General features: G+C 40.0%; 1 protein-coding gene across 1 annotated transcript in view; it reads left to right on the forward strand.

The window, feature by feature from the left end:
• Positions 1–21,122, forward strand: part of TTN (titin) — a 286,118-nt gene that overhangs the window by 76,941 nt on the left and 188,055 nt on the right. Inside the window, exons 49-88 of the mRNA XM_063305418.1 lie at positions 59–340; positions 444–722; positions 1,682–1,960; positions 2,057–2,335; positions 2,454–2,741; positions 2,849–3,127; positions 3,252–3,533; positions 3,664–3,942; positions 4,034–4,312; positions 4,401–4,679; positions 4,812–5,099; positions 5,225–5,503; positions 5,691–5,972; positions 6,072–6,350; positions 6,464–6,742; positions 6,837–7,115; positions 7,268–7,555; positions 7,799–8,077; positions 8,330–8,611; positions 9,511–9,789; positions 9,897–10,178; positions 10,988–11,266; positions 11,361–11,648; positions 11,803–12,081; positions 12,172–12,450; positions 12,554–12,832; positions 12,940–13,227; positions 13,345–13,632; positions 14,582–14,863; positions 15,967–16,245; positions 16,366–16,647; positions 16,761–17,039; positions 17,138–17,425; positions 17,569–17,847; positions 17,981–18,259; positions 18,358–18,636; positions 18,897–19,184; positions 19,341–19,628; positions 20,278–20,559; positions 20,779–21,057. Of these exons, the coding sequence (XP_063161488.1) occupies positions 59–340; positions 444–722; positions 1,682–1,960; positions 2,057–2,335; positions 2,454–2,741; positions 2,849–3,127; positions 3,252–3,533; positions 3,664–3,942; positions 4,034–4,312; positions 4,401–4,679; positions 4,812–5,099; positions 5,225–5,503; positions 5,691–5,972; positions 6,072–6,350; positions 6,464–6,742; positions 6,837–7,115; positions 7,268–7,555; positions 7,799–8,077; positions 8,330–8,611; positions 9,511–9,789; positions 9,897–10,178; positions 10,988–11,266; positions 11,361–11,648; positions 11,803–12,081; positions 12,172–12,450; positions 12,554–12,832; positions 12,940–13,227; positions 13,345–13,632; positions 14,582–14,863; positions 15,967–16,245; positions 16,366–16,647; positions 16,761–17,039; positions 17,138–17,425; positions 17,569–17,847; positions 17,981–18,259; positions 18,358–18,636; positions 18,897–19,184; positions 19,341–19,628; positions 20,278–20,559; positions 20,779–21,057 (11,265 nt within the window). The remainder of the gene's footprint in view (positions 1–58; positions 341–443; positions 723–1,681; positions 1,961–2,056; positions 2,336–2,453; positions 2,742–2,848; positions 3,128–3,251; positions 3,534–3,663; positions 3,943–4,033; positions 4,313–4,400; positions 4,680–4,811; positions 5,100–5,224; positions 5,504–5,690; positions 5,973–6,071; positions 6,351–6,463; positions 6,743–6,836; positions 7,116–7,267; positions 7,556–7,798; positions 8,078–8,329; positions 8,612–9,510; positions 9,790–9,896; positions 10,179–10,987; positions 11,267–11,360; positions 11,649–11,802; positions 12,082–12,171; positions 12,451–12,553; positions 12,833–12,939; positions 13,228–13,344; positions 13,633–14,581; positions 14,864–15,966; positions 16,246–16,365; positions 16,648–16,760; positions 17,040–17,137; positions 17,426–17,568; positions 17,848–17,980; positions 18,260–18,357; positions 18,637–18,896; positions 19,185–19,340; positions 19,629–20,277; positions 20,560–20,778; positions 21,058–21,122) is intronic.

Consider the following 21,122-nt stretch of genomic DNA (forward strand, 5'->3'; position numbering starts at 1 on the left):
AAATTGATCTTCTAAGATACTATCTTTTGGGATTCTTTCTTCTGAACTCTTTTTGTAGAGCCACCATCATTTCTGAAGAAAGTGGACCCCTCTTACTTGTTGACTCCAGGAGAGTCTGCACATCTTCAGTGCAGGATCAAAGGGTCTCCTGTGATTCAGGTGACATGGTTCAAAAATAACAAAGAAATTAGAGAGAGTGACACATCCAGGATGTCCTTTGCCAACAACGTGGCTGTGTTAGAAGTTTCCAACATGAAAGTGGATGACAGTGGAAGTTACTCATGTGAGGCGGTTAATGATGCTGGCAGTGACAGCTGTAGCACTGAGATTGTTGTAAAAGGTTTGTTCTTACACCCACCGATGATTTCTTGTGGAGCTACTGTTTTCTGTGCATGTGTTTCACCAGTTGCTAATTCTTTTTTCATGCTTTGATGGTTTTGTAGAGCCTCCTACTTTCATCAAAACTCTTGAGCCAGCTGAAATAGTACGAGGAACAAATGCCATTCTTCAGTGTGAGGCTTCTGGTACCAGACCATTTGACATCTGTTGGTTTAAAGAAAAGAAGCAAATTCGCAGTAGTAAAAAATACCGCTTGACTTCCCAAAAGTCTCTTATCTCTCTGGAGATCTCTTCATTCAATAATGCAGATGTTGGTGAATATGAATGTTCTATAGCAAATGAAGTTGGAAAGTGCATTTGCAGTGCAACATACATACTGAAAGGTTAGTGAGTGATCAAGAGGACCACACGTACCTTTTAACATGAGCAGAAGAACATGAGTTCTTTCTTGGAAACAATTTTTCCTTGCTTAGCCACCCTTTCGTTGCTTTTCTTTCCACAACTCACGGTGTACTGATACAAGCAAAGACCAAGTATCCTTCAAATGAACCCTAGAATAACAGCATTTTGCCCAAACAATATTACAAGAGACTTCGTATTGATCACTTTCGGCTGCAAATGTGTACGTTGCCCAGATCTCTCATTTGCATTACAGACACTTCTTTCTGTTTCAACATTCATCTAAGTGGAACAATGCAGTTCTAAGTAGCTCAGATAGTTACTAGAAGAAGTTTTGGTCCCAGTTAAACATGAGATAAGCACCCTAATGATCAAATGGTACTGTAAGAAGAGATGTGTTTGTTTCAGCGGGCTAATGCTGCTTCAGAGCAGCAAAATGTCCAAAGTTTCAGCAGCAGCCAGACTTTCTTCCCAGGGCACTCACCAAGTGCAGATTGGCAGGGAATGCGTCATGCTACTTAAAAGAGAAAACACTCCTCTTAGGATAGAATAGCACACAGCAATCCATTCCTGTCTTCGGGATATAATAGATGTGGATGTAGATGTGCCAAATGCAGACATTTCTACCTTGAGACCTTCTTTCCACATCTTTACAAGAACGTGTTCCTGTTCCTGAGTTTCCTCCTTTTTTAGCCCCCCTGTCCTCAGATAAAACGTCACAAATGAAGCATTTAGGATTACACGGCAAGTAATAAACTCTTTCCATCAAGTTTGTAACATTCTTTTTTCCTTTCAACGTCTTTTGAAGTGGTATAGTTATAAAGGATATGATAAATACTACATTACAAGATCTGCTTAATTTTCTTTCAAAAGCCTAAAAAACAGCTTCTAGTCTAATGTAAAATAATAACAAATAAAGGTTTTTTTTCTTATTTCCAAATAGAGCCTCCATCTTTTATTAAGAAAATTGAAGATGTGACTACACTTGCCGGAGAGACAGTCTTTTTGCAGGCAGTTGTGAAAGGTTCAGCTCCTCTTTCTGTGACTTGGATGAAGGGAAAAGACATTATTAAAGAAGATAACAAAGTCAAAATTACCTTTGAAAATGGCCTTGCCACTTTGGAAATCTCAGGTGTCCAGATTAATTCTAGTGGTAAATATACATGTCTGGCTGAGAATGACGCAGGAAGCCAAACATGTTTTGGACAATTGTCAGTTAAAGGTCAGTTCAGGAGCATTTTAACATCACACTGTCTTTCATACATTGGCAAGCTGTTTGTGTTCACTCTGTAATGATTGCTATTTAATTCTGTTTTAGAGCCTGCCACAATTGTTGACAGAGCGGAGTTCATTCAGGTGACAGCTGGGGACCCAGCAATTTTGGAATACACAGTTGCAGGCACCCCAGAGTTAAAAACGAAATGGTTCAAAGATGGAAAGCCTCTGGTTTCCAACAAAAAGTATAGAATCAGTTTTAAAAACAATGTTGCCCAGTTAAAATTCTACACTTCGGAATTACACGATACTGGGGAAATCACCTTTGAAGTTTCTAATGACGTTGGACGTTGTTCATGCACCACCACATTTAGCGTGATAGGTTGGTAAACCTCTTTAGGCTAAGAGAACACTACTGCAATTCTCAGCAAATTCCGAATCTTTTGCCAAATGCTTCTTGTATTACATCGGCTTTCTTTCTTTGCTTTGCCTTGAAATAGATCGTACCATTCCTCCATTCTTCACCAAAACTCTGCGGAATGTCGACAGCATGGTTGGTGGCTCCTGTCATTTTGACTGCAAAGTGTCAGGCTCACTGCCAATAAAGGTGTCTTGGTTTAAACACGACAAAGAGATCACTGCCAGCGCCAAGTACACCATACGGTATGAAGAAGGCTCAGCATCCTTGGAAATCAAGAATTTGGACACCAAGGATGTAGGGGTGTATTCTTGTAGAGCCACAAACTCTGCAGGCAGTAAAGAATGCAGTAGCACTTTGGCTGTCAAAGGTTTGCCACCTTTTCTGCCTTCTTTTCTTAGTGTTGCTTTCCAAAGAATGTCTGTCGTCCATGATTTACTTACCTTTTTCCAAATATGTCTTTCAAACCTTGTTTAGAACCACCTAGCTTCATAACAGAGCCAGAATCTCAAGAAGTATTGCCTGGATCGACAGTGCGTTTGAAGACTGCCTTTCAAGGAACGGCACCATTCTCTGTGCAGTGGTTTAAGGGTGATGATAAATTAACCACTGGTGGAGCTTGCTATATCATGACGGAAGACTTCTCAAGCTACCTGGAACTTTACGCAGTAAAACCCGCCAATTCCGGTGTCTATTCATGCAAAGTCAGCAACATGGCTGGTTCCGTTGAATGCAGTGCAAAGCTATTTGTGAAAGGTTTGCACTCTCTTTCTCTTATCGCCGCATATTTGGGTGGACATCTGAAATGTTCAATGTTTGCCTCTTATTTTTCCTTAACTTCTTTCTGCCACTCTTTCAATGGCTCTTCTTAATTTCACAGAACCTGCTGCTTTCTCGGAAAGGCTGGAGCCCTCACAGTTGTTTAAGAAAGGAGAATATGCCCAGTTAGATTGTAAAATAAAGGGCACCCCTGAACTTAAGATCTCCTGGTTTAAGGATGATCGAGAGATTAAAGAAAGTGCCAAATACAAAATGTCTTTGATGGGTGCTACAGCAGTGCTCAGCCTGTTGGATGTCACAGTTGAAGACAGTGGTGAATATATCTGTGAGGTGAAAAATGATGCTGGGAAAGAGACCTGCAGTAGTGTGGTGGCAGTAAAAGGTGTGTGTGTGTGTGTGTGTGTGTCTTAAACACCCTTCCTGCCAAATTTTCTCAGTAAAACTGTTACGTCTTGGAAAGATTCCAAAAACAATTCAACATTACTACTCTTTCTTTCCATCTTGTACTTTAGAATCACCATATTTCATCAAGGAATTTGAACCCAGGGAAGTATTAAAAGACTCAGATGTAATACTGGAGTGTGAGGTCTTAGGTACTCCCCCACTGGAGGTATATTGGCTAAAGGACAACAAGCCCGTGAGGAGTAGTAGGAAGCACAGAATAACCATTGAGAAATCCTTGTTTAGCCTCCAAGTGTTCAAGTTTGATTCTTCAGATGCCGGCGAATATCAGTGCAGGGTAACGAATGATGTAGGAAGCTGTGTCTGTAGCTCTGAACTGGCCCTGAAAGGTTAGTGCTACTTAGAAAATCTCACTCCATCTTTTTTGTACTAATATTCCGGATGATGTTGCTATTCACCAGATACCTATTCTTCCAATAGAGCCCCCACAATTTGTGAAGAGGATTGAGAACATTAGCTCTCTCAGAGGAGGCACCATTGTGTTTCAGGCAACAGTTAAAGGCTCCATGCCAATAACAATTTCGTGGTTGAAAGACAATGATGACATTATTGAAGATGACAACACAAAAATGACTTTTGTGAACAATGTGGCTACTCTCATGATCAGGGGCATTGAAGTGAAGCATGATGGGAAATATTTTTGTCAGGCGAAAAATGATGCCGGCATCCAAAGATGTTCTGCTTTCCTAACAGTAAAAGGTCTGTGTAGCCTGCTCTCAGTTCCAAGACATATGACATTATCTTTTGTCAACATTACAGCTCATATTTATTCCTGTATTTATTACAGAACCTGCCACAATCATTGATAAAGCTGTTTCCATTGATGTCACAGAAGGCGACCCAGCTACTTTGCAGTGTAGATTTTCAGGAACAAAAGACATTAGTGCCAAATGGTTAAGAGGTGGGAAGGAACTGACATTTGGCCCTAAATACAAAATCAGTGTTACTGATACAGTCTCCATGTTAAAGATCATCTCTACAGAAAAGAAGGATAGTGGTGAATACACATTTGAGGTCTCCAATGATGTTGGGAGCAGCAGCTGTAGAGCTAGCATTAATGTCTTAGGTTTGTATTATATCCCTCTCTTGAGGGTGGGTGGGCAGGTTATCTCTTTAATGGCGCTTCTTATTTTTTGGACTACTAAAGGCAAACAGACGGCTTGATCTAATCTGTTTCTCTTTGATCTGTCTTTGATAGATCTGATCATACCACCTAAATTCACCAAAAAGCTAAGGAAAATGGATAGCATTAAAGGATCTTTTGTTCACCTTGAATGCATAGTATCTGGGTCACATCCAATAAGCATCCAGTGGTACAAGGATGGCCAGGAAATAAGTGCTAGTGAAAAGCACAAATATTCTTTCCATGATAATACAGCATTCTTGGAGATCAATCAGCTGGAAGGTTCAGACAGTGGATCTTACACTTGTGAAGCAACAAATGAAGCAGGACAAAACCAGTGCAGTGCATATTTAACTGTCAAAGGTTTGGACGCCTGCCTTTTTCTTACTGGCAAATCATTTGGCATTTTTCTTTAATTCTGAATCTTTTTCACTCCAGTATCATTGATTACCTTTTGGGGGGGGGATTTTTCTTCTCACTCTTTGTAGAACCCCCAAGTTTCATTGAGAAACCACAATCACAGGATGTTATACCTGCTGCTAGAGTCCAGCTCAAAACTCTTGTGAGCGGTACACCTCCCATACAAATAAAATGGATCAAAGATAGCAAAGAACTCCTTTCGGGAGCCTCTCGCTCAGTGTATAAGGATGACACTTCAAGTGTACTGGAACTCTTTTCAGCCAAGCCATCTGACTCAGGAAATTATATCTGTCAAATAAGCAATGATGTTGGGTCAACTACCTGCAAAGCTACTGTCTTTGTGAAAGGTCTGCATTGTATTCTCCTGCGGTTATTAATTGCATTTTACATAGAGTAATCTTACGGGGGGGGGGGTTACTTGCAAGGAAGTGATGCATGCATATCATTGCATCCTCCTTCATAGCTCTTAAAAATGCCAATTACCGTTTTTCAGTATATCCCTTCTGAATGCATTTTTCTTCCTCCCAATTTTAGAACCACCCAGGTTTATTCAGAAGCCTAGCCCTGTAGTAGTTTTGAGGAAAGGGCAGTCTACCACTTTTGAATGCCAGGTAGCTGGTACACCGAAAATCCACGCGGCTTGGTATTTTGATGGGAATGAAGTAATGGACTGTGATAAATATGAAGTCTCCTTTGTAGACAACATTGCCACTATTAAAGTGCTCAGTGCCAAGGTGGAGGATAGTGGGACTTATATATGTGAAGCTCGTAATGATGCAGGTAGCAAGAGCTGCAGCATTGAATTGAAAGTGAAAGGTTAGTCATCGGTGTTCCTTTTTGGCTTCATTCACCTGCGCTGTTGGATTTCCCTTCTTTTTCCCCCTGAGACGGTTTTGTTTTCTTCTTCCAATTCAGAACCTCCCACATTTGTAAGGGAGCTGAAACCTGTGGAGGTAGTGAAACGTTATGATGCTGTATTAGAATGTGAAGTCACAGGCACCCCACCATTTGAAGTCACCTGGCTAAAGAACAACACTGAGATTCGAAGCAGCAAAAAATATACCATGATTGATAAACAATTTATATTTGCCCTTCAAATAATGAACTGTGATTCCCAAGATGCTGGCGAATACCAATGTGTTATATCAAATGAAGGCGGAAGTTGTTCATGTAGCACAAGAGTCAGCCTGAAAGGTCAGTTTAGGCATGGCAGTACGGGAGGAAACTTCTACCAAAGATTTTGTTTTTTATTTCCTCTTCTTCAACACGTTTTTAAACCTTCTCCTGGCTTCTCTTTAAAACCACAGAGCCTCCATCGTTCATTAAGAAGATAGAAAATATCCATGCTGTTTTGAAAGATTCTGCTACATTTCAATGTGCTGTGGCTGGTTCCCAGCCACTAACGGTATCTTGGATAAAAGATGAAAGAATACTTGAGAATGATGAGAACTTCCACATTACCTTTGAGCAAAATGTTGCAAAACTGAAGGTCAGGAAGGTTGGCCTTAGCCACAGTGGGAGATATACCTGTCAGGCAAAGAATGAGGCAGGAGTTGAAAAGTGCTTTGCTTTACTTTTAGTACAAGGTGTGTGAGTTTTGATTTCTACTTTGAATCCCTGTCTTCCGCCCATTACGCCTAGGAAGGCTTCAACGTATTTTTGTTTTACTTCTTACTTCAGAACCTGCTCAGATCATAGAAAAGGCAAAATCAGTTAAAGTGACTGAAAAAGACCCAGTGACTCTGGAATGCACAGTGGCAGGAACCCCAGAACTTCAAGTCAAATGGTTCAAGGATGGGAAACAGCTCATGCCCAGTAGATTTTACACCATGAGCTTTGATAATAATGTGGCCAGTTTCAGGATGGAATCTGTTGTGAAGGAAGACAGTGGTGTCTACACTTTTAAAGCTGAAAATGATTATGGAAGCGATACTTGTGAGGCTGTTCTGACTGTGCTAGGTTTGTATCTACTTTCATTCCAGTTGGCTTACTTAAATTTGCTAAATACTTTCACTCCAGTTGGCTCACTTAAATTTTCTAAATATTTTCACAGAGAAGCTTACAAGCAAGGAAAGAGTCACTATTTGTCTTTTTCTTCTCCTTCTGGGCAGATCAAGCAATCCCACCCTCCTTTACCAAAAAATTATCCAAAATGAGTAAAATTCTTGGATCAGCTATCCACATGGAATGCAAAGTTTCTGGATCACTTCCAATTACAGCAAAATGGTATAAAGATGGAAAAGAGATATCTGATAGTGCAAAATACAGATGTTTGTGCCATGAGAACACCGTATCGCTAGAGATTAACTACTTAGAGTTGACTGATTCTGCAAATTACACTTGCGGTGTGACTAATATTGCAGGAAGTGACTCGTGTAGTGCCGTCTTAGCAATAAAAGGTTTGATTCCTATTTCTTTCTCAATTCTGTACTATATAAAATCCAAATCTTGTCCAGTTTCAGTTTAGCAATAGCCTGTTTGACCTAGTTAAAAATGTTCTTTCATGTTCTCTGTCTTTAGAATTTAACTTCTTACCATCTTCTTAATCCATTTGGTTCTTTATCTCTTTTATAATGATGCCTTCCCATCTACATTTCTTGTGTCAAAACTTAATTCGCTCTTTTATCTCTTAAAACATTCAGAACCACCAAGTTTCCTGACAAAACCAGAAAGCCAAGAAACAGTCCCTGACTCCATCGTGGAATTTAAGGCTGTTTTAAAGGGAACACCACCTTTTAAAATAAAGTGGTTTAAAGAAGATTTAGAACTTGGACCTGGACCTAACTGTGTATTTGGGATTGAAGGGTCAACTGGTTTCTTAAATCTTTATTCAGTGGATGTCTCAAGAAGTGGGAACTATACTTGCCAAGTATCCAACGATGTTGGCAGCGATTCTTGCACAACCACACTGAACGTAGCAGGTGTGCTAATGGCTTCTGTGCTTCTTCTTTTGTATCTCTCTTTGGCTTCCTTTTGATAAAAGTGTTTTAACTGCTTTCTTTTGGGCATTGTAAAATATAGGAAACTATAGAGACTAGTTAATCACCCAGAGTTCTTTACCCTCTTCTACTATACAGTATACATTTCCTTTCCCCCTCTTTTACTATATAAATAGAGAGAGGATCCCTTTCCTTGCTGTTGATCCACTTTCAATGTTTGCTGTTTCTTCTTAGAACCTCCAAAGTTTGCTAAGAGACTAGACCCATTCAGCATCGTCAAACAGGGTGACTCCACACGACTGGAGTGCAAAATCACTGGCTCTCCTGAAATCAGAGTGGTATGGTACAGAAACGATACTGAGCTCCATGCTAGTGAAAAGCTCCAGATGTCATTCATAGATTCTATTGCAGTTCTGGAAATGAGGCACCTTGGCATTGAAGATAGCGGGGATTACATATGTGAAGCACAGAACCCTGCTGGCAGGGCAAGCTGCAGTACAAAGCTTCTAGTAAAAGGTTAGCAAGTGTTTTTCTGCCTTCTCTTTAGCCAGTGCATATGTTCATAAGCTAGTTGGACCATACCCATTGGTCTAAGGCCACCAGCAAGGAGAATGGATACTATAGTCAAACTAAAATCCTCCTCCTTCCTGCAGTTCCCAAAATCTGCAGAAGAACAGTAGGACACCTTGCAGGTTGGAGGAGGGGAGGAGGAGCCCTATTCCCCAAGCTGAAATCCTGACATTAGATGGAGTCCAGTGTAAGGATGCCATAACATTGTCTTCAATCATGGCATTTTTTTCTAACTTATGGCATTTGCCCTATTTACTGAGAATAAACTAAGGCAGATGGGGCACATTTTAGTGGGGAGGACAGTGGCAGTGTCATGGTAATATTTGTTGGGTGGGGTTATAGAAAATAAATGTATGAATCCTCTTGGAGACTAGTACTCCCTGCTTAACTGCCAGAAACACATTATGTCCTCAGAACTGCCACTTTGCTGCCAAGTTTTAGCTATATGTCTTAGGGGCATGAAGCCACAAAAATAGGACTGAGGGCCACAAGTTACCTATGGCCCGCTGCTGGCTATTCTTGACCTCAGAGATTTGGTTGCAGTAGTTGTAAAATGGAGATGATCATCAAACTTTCTATATATCAGAGGAGGTCTGGATTTTTCTTAATAAAAGACGAGGATAAAATACCCATCTCCTGCTTCCCTTTGCCTTTTTGGCTTGGCATTATCATTGAGTTATCGGTCTTAGTGCTGATTGATACCTTTGATAATTCACATCTGAGCAACACATGCCATGATAGATACAGTCTGTCAGTGCTCTGGATTAATTTACACAAATATTACAACATTAACTTTTCCATAATTATCTTTTAAAAAATGGATCCTGCTTCTCTCTTCTTCCTAGAACCTCCTGTATTTAGCAGAACGCCATCTCCAGTAGATACGCTCAAAGGTACTGAAGTTCGCCTTGAGTGTGAAATCTCTGGGACTCCACCATTTGATATCACATGGTATAAGGATAAGAGACAAATCCGCAGCAGTAAAAAATACAAGGTCACATCCAAAAACTACCATGCAAATATCCATATTCTTAATATTGAAACTTCTGACATTGGTGAATATCAGTGCAAAGCTAAGAATGACGTGGGAAGTGATACTTGCATTTGTACTGTAAAACTGAAAGGTAATCAACACTTGTTAATATAGAATATATACATTTTTCTGTATAAGATTGGCCAAGTGCTTTATTACTGGGAGTCCGTTGATGCCCGTTGCCTTTTTTTCCTTCAGAACCACCAAAATTTGTCACCAAAATAAATAGTCTAACTGTTGTGGTGGGTGAACCAGTTGAGTTACAAGCAACAATAGAAGGCTCTCAGCCTATTTCAGTTTTGTGGCTCAAGGACAAGGAAGAGGTCATCCGAGAAAGTGAAAACACTGCAATAACCTACATGGAAAACATTGCCACATTACAGCTTGCCAAAGCAGAGCCGTCAAGTGCTGGGAAGTATATCTGTCAAGTCAGCAATGATGCTGGAACCCGTGAATGTATGGCTACTTTAACAGTCTTAGGTTGGTAACCACAGACATTTGTCTTTTTTAAAAGACCTATTTTTAAGATGATGTCAGAGCCCTGATAATTTTTAAATTGTGACCATAATTATATTTATTTATCATTATCAATATGCAAGGCACATTATGGAATGCAGAAAAGGGGAGGGAACTGACCCCCAGAAGATTACAATCTAAAATCAGTGCAGGGAAACAATGGAGAGAGGGGAAGAGATATGGGCTGTGGAAGGGGTAGACTGGATTATGATTACGTCAGAGTAATTGTACTTACAGACTTAGACATAGCAAGACACAAGGAGAAAAGAACTCTATCGGGAGCTTCTTGGGGCATTTTACTGACTCTTTGTTATCATTTGAAGTATGTTACAAAAATCATTTTGACCTAGGACATCATCTTAACTTCAGCTCAGGAAAGCAACATGGATGATCTATGTTAGGGCAGAGTGAAAATGTACCAATGAATGTGATTCACTCTTTATTGCATCCAGAGCACATTAATTACTGAATAAGAATGTTTTGAAGTCTTAATGTGCTTTATTCAGATGTCACAGATAGGTATCATTTCCCTTCCTAAACGTAATATTGAAAGGTTTTATCAGGTGGCTGTATTCCAGGAAAGGAATTTCATAGGGTTGTCCTAGTTCCACTGGAGTTGGGCGGCCAATAAATTTAAACAAACAAATAAATAAATACTCTAAAAGAAAAAAGAAAAAAAGCAATTTTAAGCATAGGCTTCTGTAACTACAACAGCCCTGTGTCCAACGAAACAGAGATATTCACAGCTGGATCTCGCTTGTATCTTTTTCCAGAGCCTGCTGTCATTGTGGAAAAGGCGGAGCCAATGAAAGTTACTGTGGGAGATGCCTGTACCTTACAGTGCAAAGTGAGCGGAACCCCTGAGCTTTCAGTAGGCTGGTTTAAGGATGGAAAAGAACTGATAAGCAGTGACAAATACAGAATTGTCTTCTACAAAAACACATCTACCCTTAAAATTCTTGATTCAGAAAGTGAAGACAGTGGCTTATATACCTTTGAGGTACAGAACAACGTAGGCAAAAGCAGCTGCACCGCTTCAGTTGACGTTCTAGGTTGGTTCTGTTGCTTCTCTCTGTAACATTTTTACTAGCGATATTATTCCAATATTCCTGGAGGGTCATTATTTTGCTTTGTTCCTCTAAACAGATCGGGTCATCCCACCCTCTTTCACAAGAAAACTGAAAGAAACTCATGGTGTACTAGCTTCTTCTGTGGTTCTTGAATGCAAAGTTGCAGGATCTCTACCAATTAACGTTGCTTGGTTTCATAATGACCATAAGCTCACCAGTGGGGAAAAACATCAGATCACCTTTTCTGACAACGTTTGCTCTTTGCAAATCACTTCACTGAACTTATCGGATGCAGGGACTTACGTATGCAAAGCTGCTAATGTAGCAGGCTCCAATGAGACCAGGGCTATTTTAACCGTGCAAGGTCAGTACCTAATGCCTTGCTAGCTCTTTGTTGAAACCTTTCATATTTAATGTTTAATGCTCAACACATTTTTCCTCTGGAATAGGAGACACGTGTTCATTTTAGGCTTACTTACTAATCCACTAATCTGTTATTTCCTTTAATGCAAATTTAGAACCGCCCTCTTTTGTGAAGGAACCGGAATCTGTGGACATTTTACCAGGCAGAAGTGCTACGTTTTCAGCTACCATCCGAGGAACTCCACCATTTAAAGTGAACTGGTTTAGAGGAGTCAATGAACTGGTACCGAGTGATAAATGTAACATCTATTTGGAAGATACTGTCACAGATCTAGAGCTATTTGATGTGGAGCCATCACAGAGTGGAGAGTACACTTGTATTGTAAGCAGTGAAGCTGGCAAAGCGTCTTGCACGGCACATCTTTTAGTAAAAGGTTGGTAAAAAAACAGCAACTGCTTACTCTGAGATTTTTAAATATTTGTTCAACACTTTGATTTAACATTGAGTTTCTCTTGCTCTCTAGAGCCAGCAGTTTTTGTGAAGAAACTAAGTGACCACTGTGTGGAACCAGGAAAATCTATAATTTTAGAGAGCAGGTACACAGGTAGCCTCCCAATTTCAGTGACATGGAAGAAGAATGGAGTCACCTTAAGCCAATCTGATAAGTGCAGCATCACCACCACTGAGAAGTCTTGCATTCTGGAAATATTTAGTAGTACAAAGGATGACCAAGGGGAATATACCTGTATGGTGGAAAATGAGGCTGGAGAAGATATTTGTGAAGCATTGGTATCTACTTTAGGTGTGTCTCTGTGACATTGTAACTCTCTTTGTTACCCCATTATGTCGTTCCAAGTGGCAGGTATAATTATCTTAATGCTGACATTGAATATTTGTGTTCTTAGAACCTCCTTCTTTCATCACACACCTGGGACCTCTTGAAGTTTCAGTTGGAGACTATACAACTTTACAATGCCAAGTTTCTGGAACTCCAGAAATCACAATATCTTGGTATAAAGGAGATACTAAATTAAGATCCACTCCTGAGCATAAGATGTACTTCAAAGACAATGTTGTCACACTGATATTTAACAAAGTAGATGTCAGTGACAGTGGGGAATATATTTGCAAAGCTGAAAACAGTGTTGGAACTGCTTCTTCAAATGCCATCTTGACAGTTCAAGGTGATAATTTCATTCTGAGTTGTTTAAAAATGCAGATTTACCAGTCTTTCATGCTCTGACCAAGGATTTCACTTGCCCATCTGTACTGCATGCTTGTTTTTTTACAGAACGGAAACGTCCACCTTCTTTTGTGAGGAAATTAAAGGATACAGAGCAAACTGTTGGCTTCCCGGTTAAATTTGTTTGCCGCCTAAATGGGTCTGAACCTATTAGTGTCACTTGGTATAAAGATGGTGTACCTTTAAGAGATGACTTCAATGTACAAACCTCTTACATTGATAATGTGGCAACCCTTCATCTCTTGCAAACTGACATGGCCCATTCTGGGCAGTATTCTTGCACGGCTACCAATCCTGTTGGGACTGCTACTTCTAGTGCTAGGTTCACAGTCTCAGGTTTGTTCCACACTAACTTGGTCCTGTTTTCTTCTTGATCTCTAAAGCATTACAATACTTACCTCATATGTGCTCAAAAGGAAACAACAACGATCTCCTCTTCCTTTTAATCTTCAGAACCCAAACAAGCTCCCTTGTTTGATATCACACCTGAATCCAGAGATGTTCCTGTGGGAGAAGGTGTTGACTTTGAGTGTCATGTGACTGGAACCCACGCTATACATGTTACCTGGGCAAAAGATGGCCGAGAGATCCGCACAGGAGGAAATTATGCAATCACATTTGTAGCAAACACAGCTCACTTAAGGATTCTGAGAGTAGGCAAAGGAGATTCTGGACAGTATACCTGCCAGGCTAGCAATGAAGTTGGCAAAGACTTTTGCTCAGCTCAGCTTAATGTGAAAGGTATTGGAATTTTAATAGGCTTGATCTAGGAAAACTTTTTTTAATTCAGAAGTGGGAATTCTTGGGTTTTCTTTTTTCTAATAGTTACTGATTTCCAACAACTGGATATCAAAACTAAATGGATGGTATTCAAGCAAACAAAAAAGCAGGCCATTAATCCTGAAATCTCTTTTACCCCTTATGTCTCCTAATATATATTCTGTGAGAGATTGATCTCAAAGTACTGAACCATTATTGGAGACCTAGAAGGAAGAAGAATGGTTGAGCTGCTAGTTACTCTTCCATCCTCTCCACACAGATTTAACTGTAACTGCAGGAAGCTTTAGCCCTTGAGTTCTGTCTAGCAGAAACAGGAGGGGAAAGAAGTATTAGTATATCATTCTGCTATCCTTGCTATTCAGTTCATCAAGCCCATCACTTATTGGATATTTCAGTTTCAAAAACAGAAATTTATCATATAGTTTTGGATCTAACTACTGTTATACAAACTAAGTGATAACAAATTAACAGTAACGAGTGAAAAACTTAGTTATACAAATAGGCTGGTAGTAAAACAATTTTTACAAAACACCCAATCTAGAAATACAAAACCTATAAGCTGCATTTGCAACACACACTGAACCACAAACTAGCCATCAGTTCCAGTTTATTGTATTCACAGTTGTTTAGTGTGTCATGCAAATAAAGAAAATTGAACTGAATAAACTATGGTTAAACTAACTGTGGGTGAACTTGTGCAATCACAGCTAGTAGTAAACCTGATAAATTTCTATTTATGCCTAAGTATTTTTGCCAAGTATGGACAATCTATCTGAGCCCTTATACTCCTGGCTCCTAAATTTATTTTTTTCTTCAATACCACTGAACTTACCACTGGTAGTTGCAATAGTTCTTATTCAGAACATAGAGTATCATGGAATTAAATGTTACTTTCCTTCTGGCTTCTTAGAACCTCCTAAATTTGTAAAGAAACTTGAAGCCTCAAGAATGGTGAAGCAGGGTGACTCATGTCAACTTGACTGTAAAATCAGTGGCTCCCCAGAAATCAAAGTTGCATGGTATAAGAATGACCAAGAACTCCATGCTAGTGAGAAATACTACATGACCTTCAGTGATGCTACAGCGGTCCTCGTCATTGTTGATGCCAACCTTGAAGACAGTGGCGATTACATTTGTGAAGCTCTTAATTCTGCTGGCACTGTGAGCTGCAGTACAGTAGTCACAGTAAAAGGTTAGAAGCTACTACTTCCAAAGTCTTTCTTCCTATGCCCTTCATTCTGCATTCTTTTGTTCTCTACAAGATTTAATTCATCCTTTACAAACCTGGTGCCTTCTATAAGGCTTGGATTTCAGTTCTTGTAATTTCTTTGCCAGCTGTTTGGAAATTCCGGGAGCTGAACTCCAATATTTCTGGAGAGCACTAAGGTGGAAAAGGCTGAGTTAGAGATTAAACTCTAAGATACCTCCCAATGGTAGAGAATGCATTGGAGGCATTGATGTGTCAGACCAAATACACATGTTAGATCAACCGTAGGGACCTTCTAGCTTTGTCTGTCACTGTCAGTTTCAGAAGATCCAAAACTGTAATAGCACAGAACAATAGAGGATCCAATCTACTTTCTGTAATTCAGGTTCTGGCAGAAGAAGCTTTAAAAATGTTTCATGCTTTGGTCAGGTTATCTTTAATGAGCACCTAAGAAATTGACAAAGAGCAACAGGTGGCTGGATGAAAGAGTGGGAGATAATATAACATATGAGTGACATGAGTAGGAAGGTCAGCTTTTTGTTATCTCTGCCCACTAACAAACCTGCATGATGTTTATCTGTTACCTCTTAGCAACATTCTATAGTTAGAGAGGAACTCAGATGTTAACAATTATATGGCAAGAGGAGGAAAGAATTCCTTTCTTTGTTTTTGTTTTAAATTACAACACTCAGGGAGATAGGAAGGAAGTTTGTAAGACTATATTCTTTGGCATGGGAGATTCAGAGAATGGGATCAAAAATAGCAGATCTGACTATAGATACAGCATACATCACAATCTATATTAAAGGTTATGCGTAGGCACACGCTCATCTTTATGAACTACATTCATTTGGAATATTTAGTCCCACGTGCAAAAAGAATTTGCAGGGGATGACAGTTTCCAAGCAAGACTTTACAGGTTTGGATTTAGAAATAGCTTCAAAGTGAACTGTGATGTACACAGCACTTTTGAAAACTAGGATAGTTCTTAAGCAACACACCTCTTCTGTTTCTGAATGTTCTGCCCTGTTTTCAAGAAACCTCTTCCAGAAGACCAAATATATATTTTCATAACTGTTTCATTATAGAGCCTCCTGTTTTTAGCAAGACGCCTAGCCCTGTAGATACCCTCAAGGGCACTGATGTCGTCCTTCAGTGTGAAATTGCAGGCACACCACCATTTGAAGTTGCCTGGTTCAAAGACAGAAAGCAGATCAGAAGCAGTAAGAAGTTCAAAGTCACAACGAAGAACTTCAGTGCCAGTGTTCACATTCTCCACCTTGAAGCTGTTGACACCGGAGAATATCAGTGCAAAGCCTCCAATGAGGTGGGAAGTGACTTTTGCTCTTGTGCTGTCAAGTTCAAAGGTTAGTATTTGTACAAATTGTTCTTTGGAGGAAATTATTTTCTTGAGTTTCTTTCCTGCTCTTATGATTTTCTCCCCCCGCCCCCTTTTTTTTACCATGAATCATTCTCTTCTCTCACAGAACCACCACGGTTTGTTAAGAAACTGAGTGACACCTTCACCTATGCAGGGGAACCCACTGCTTTGCGAGCTGTAGTGGAAGGTTCCCAGCCCATTTCTGTTTTATGGCTTAAGGACAAAGGAGAAATAATCAGGGAGAGTGAAAACCTCCAGATTTCATTTTCAGACAATATTGCAACTCTTCAGATTGCAAGTGCTGAAGCTGCCAGTGGTGGAAAATATATCTGCCAGATTAAAAATGATGCTGGGATGCGAGAATGTGCTGGATACTTGCAAGTTCTAGGTTGGTACTGGCTTCCATCCCCTTCTGAAGAATGAATCTTGGCTGCCTTTGCCACGGCAGTAAACTATTCTACTTTGTCTCAGTTTTGTAACTGACTGTTTCCCTTCCTCCAGAACCAGCTGTGATCCTAGAAAAGCCTGAACCAATGATAGTTACTGCTGGCAGTGCTTTTACTTTGGAGTGCACTGTGGGTGGAACTCCAGAGCTAATCACCAAATGGTTTAAGGATGGAAGACAGCTGGCCAACAGTCGCAAACACCAGATTAGCTTTTCCAACAAAGTAGCAACGCTCAAGGTCCTGTCTGCAGACATGGGTGACCGAGGGCTGTACACTTTTGAAGTGCAAAATGAAGTGGGAAAAAGCAGCTGCACTTCCTCCGTGGATGTCTCAGGTTAGCCAGGACTCTTGTTTCTCAGTTACCGTTCTCTTTCTTCTACTTGTAGCTTTCTTCTCTTAAAGCCTGTCTTTTGATTACCTTTACCCAAACAGAACACCTTATCCCACCTTCTTTTATAAGAAGATTGAAAGAAACGTTTGGTGTGCTGGGTTCTTCCATTGTTCTGGAGTGCAAAATTGCTGGATCACTACCTATGACCGTGGCTTGGTTTTATGGAAGCGATGAGATCTTCAGTGGGGATAAATATGAAATCAGCTTTTCAGAAAATGTCTGTGCCTTGAAGGTGAATGCTCTAGAATCCTCCGACACCGGTCCCTATACCTGCACTGCGGCCAACGTAGCTGGTTCTGATGAATGCAGTGCTTTTTTGACTGTACAAGGTCAGTAAAGGAAGGGAAAGCCACTGGCTCTGAGTGTGTCTTCTATGTATTTCTTTTGCATTCTTTGCATCTTCATTTTATCCTTATTCCACCTACCTGGCATAGCTACTAACATTTTTAACATTGTATGTGTGTGAACCTAGAACCACCCTCTTTTGCAAAGACACCGGATCCACTGGAGGTTTTGCCAGGGATGAGTGTGACATTCAGGAGCCTGATCAGAGGAACACCTCCATTCAAGGTGAACTGGTTCAAAGGAAGCAGGGAACTTGTGCCAGGGAAAACATGCAACATCCTCTTGACAGATTCAGCTGCAGAACTGGAATTGTTTGAAGTAGGACCCCTCCAGACTGGAGATTACACCTGCCTCGTCACTAATGATGCTGGCAGTGCTTCTTGTACTACACATCTTTTTGTGAAAGGTTTGTCTAAATGCTACTCCATATACCTATTATGGCATGCATATCTTTAAATATGTATGTGTGCGCATGTGCACACACACACACACGTGTGTTACAGTTCTTAATGTGACCCGTTCTTCTACAACTCTCTTAGAACCAGCTGTATTTCTGAAGAAACTGAGTGATTTCAGCATAGAGCATGGGAACTCCATTATTCTAGAAAGTACATTCAGTGGAACTCCTCCACTTATGGTGACATGGAAGAAGAATGGCTCAAGCCTCACACAGTCTCCAAAATGTAATATAACGACAACAGAAAAATCAGGCATCCTGGAAATCCTTAGCAGTAACAGAGAAGATGAAGGAGAATACACATGTGAAGTTGCAAATGATGCTGGGGAGGATGTATGCCATGCTTTGGTATCAATCTTAGGTCTGTACCTGACTTATGTTGGGTAACTATTCTTATATTAATTTTATGGTATACCTTAATCACCTGGGTACTTACTGTGGTGTAAATTTCTGCTTCAGAGCCACCTTATTTTGTTAAAGACTTGGAAAGTGTGGAGGTGACCATCGGACAGCCTTTGTCTTTAAGATGTCAAGTAGCTGGAACACCAGAAATTAAAGTGTCATGGTACAAAGAAGATACCAAACTAAGATCTACTGAGGCTTATAAAATGCACTTCAAGAATAATATAGCAACACTTACTTTTAGCCGGGTGGAGAATGCTGACATTGGCGAATACATCTGCAAAATAGAGAACAGCGTTGGGTTTGCTACTTCAACAGCCATGCTAGTTGTCAAAGGTGATGATAATTCACTAAGTTCCTTGGTTCAAATATTTTTGTGCAATGTACTTTTTCTTTAAAAAAATCCACTCATGTGGAAAAACACAGGAATAAGGCTGAATGTTCTGCTGGTCTGTGCCTGTGCAGATGCATGCATGTAGGAATTGGGAAAGGAAATGTCTATATTGGGGTACTGTGTCTCTAGTAGAAGGACATGCCTAAAATATTATTGTGAGTGTTTAGGATCATTTGGTATAAGTTGCCATTTCTGTTTGCAGAACGCAAACTTCCACCTTCGTTTACGAAGAAGCTAAAAGACATACAAGAAAGGGTTGGGTCTCCCGTTGCTTTTGATTGCCGTATCATTGGCTCTGAACCTCTTCAGGTGTCTTGGTATAAGGAAGGGCTGCTCTTGCAGGATGATCATAATATTCAAGCAACCTTCTTAAATAACGTAGCAACCCTTCAGATCTTACAAACAGAGATGGCTCACTCTGGCCAGTACACTTGCACAGCTCAAAACGCCCTTGGAACGGCATCTTCCAGTGCCAAGCTCCAACTCTCAGGTTTGTAATCATTTGAATTCAGACTTGCTACATTCAGTAATACTGTTTTAAAGAATACAAGTAGATCGCAGGCACGATACAGCAGGGAATAGTGGTGTTTTTTTTTAAGAAAATGTAACAAAGGCAGACAATGATGTTCTTTTTTTGCTTCTGCAGAACATCTGAAACCTCCTTTCTTTGATGTGAAGCCTTTGCCTCTTGATGCTGCTCTTGGGGAAAGTGGTTCTTTCAAGTGTCAGGTCACAGGATCTGTGCCAATGAAAATCACCTGGGCGAAAGATAGCAGAGAGATCCGTCCTGGTGGTAATTACAAGATTACCCTGGTAGAAAACACAGCCACTCTGACTGTTCTTAAAGTAGGTAAAGGTGATGCTGGACTCTATACCTGCTCTGCAAGCAACAGTGCTGGGAAGGATTCTTGCGGTGCTCAGCTGAGCTTCAAAGGTAATTTCTAAAAAGTATAAATCATAACACATATATTTACACACATACACCCTTGCTGCAAATTTTTTTGTTGTTCCCATTTTTTAAAAAATGAATGGAAAGTATGCCTGAATCTGTTAGGCTGTGAAATGGGCTAACATGGGTAGGACCCTTATTCTAATGTAGCAGCTGGTAGAGTTTATGATAAGAAGTGATTTTCATGAGAAAGCTAGTGCTTTGTGTCTTGTATTTATGCTTATAAGACTCATTAAATGTAACAACATATGGAAATATACTAGGCCATAAAGAAGCTGATTATCCTTCAGTATCTGAATAGACTGTCTTACTTTTATATGAACATAATTCTGGGTAGCTTTATTTTCCACAGAAGTATGATTAAGCTATTAAAATCTGTGATAACAAGAAAGAAACTGAGCATTTATTGTACTTCTGTAATGAGCTCTGAAATACATACTTCGTAAGTGGTAGAAGCATTTGAAGAAGTAGTACAGCACAGTTTAACTTAAAGGGGATAAGATGGCCTTTCTTTCCTGATATACTGCACCATGGCAACTAACAACAACTTAGTATCCTGAGATTTTGCAGATTTAATGCAAACGAAGTTGATGAAACATTGCCTTATGAATACATTTTTCCCCTTTTTCAATAGAGCCACCAAAATTTATTAAGAAGTTAGACTCTTCCAGAGTTGTGAAGGAGCATGATTCGACTAGATATGAATGCAAGATAGGTGGTTCACCAGAAATTCACATTGCATGGTACAAGGGTGAAACTCAAATTCATCCCAGTGACAAATACAGCATGTCTTTCGTTGATTCTGTGGCAGTCATTGAAATGCACAGTTTGACTGTTGAAGACAGCGGAGACTACACTTGTGAAGCTCAAAATGCAGCTGGTAGTGCTAGCAGCAGTACATCTCTGAAAGTGAAAGGTCAGAACCTGTTCTTCTTTGTTTCTCATTTGTTTACTGGAAAACATGGTTAGGGTTACTCTCTTTCCATTAAAGACCAAAGCCAGGTCAGTTTAACTGAGCATGGAAAAAATTATCTCAAATACAAGCAATCTCCCTTCTCATAGCAGTTTTCTGTTCTTGGTGCTTGTTAATGTCCATCCTTTACATTTCATGGAAATTTTACCTCTTCTTTTATAGCTCCTCCAGTTTTCCTCAAGACACCCCGGCCAATAGAATCTTTGAAAGGCGTTGATGTCCATCTTGAATGTGTGCTTCAAGGCACACCTTCCTTCCAAATTTTATGGTATAAAGATAAAAGAGAAATCCGAACTAGCAAGAAGTACAAGATTTTGTCTGAGAATTACCTTGCTAGTCTACACATTCTTAACACTGATGCTGCAGATGCCGGTGAATATCACTGCAAAGCCATCAATGATGTGGGAAGCGATGCTTGCGTTTGTTCTGTGATGCTGAAAGGTTTGTACATGGCTTCCTATTACCTTTTTTTTTACACCTTTGTTCTCTTCCTTAGCATTTACATA

The sequence above is a fragment of the Candoia aspera genome, chromosome 1 (assembly GCF_035149785.1).
Source record: "Candoia aspera isolate rCanAsp1 chromosome 1, rCanAsp1.hap2, whole genome shotgun sequence".
NCBI classification, from domain to species: Eukaryota; Metazoa; Chordata; class Lepidosauria; order Squamata; family Boidae; genus Candoia; species Candoia aspera.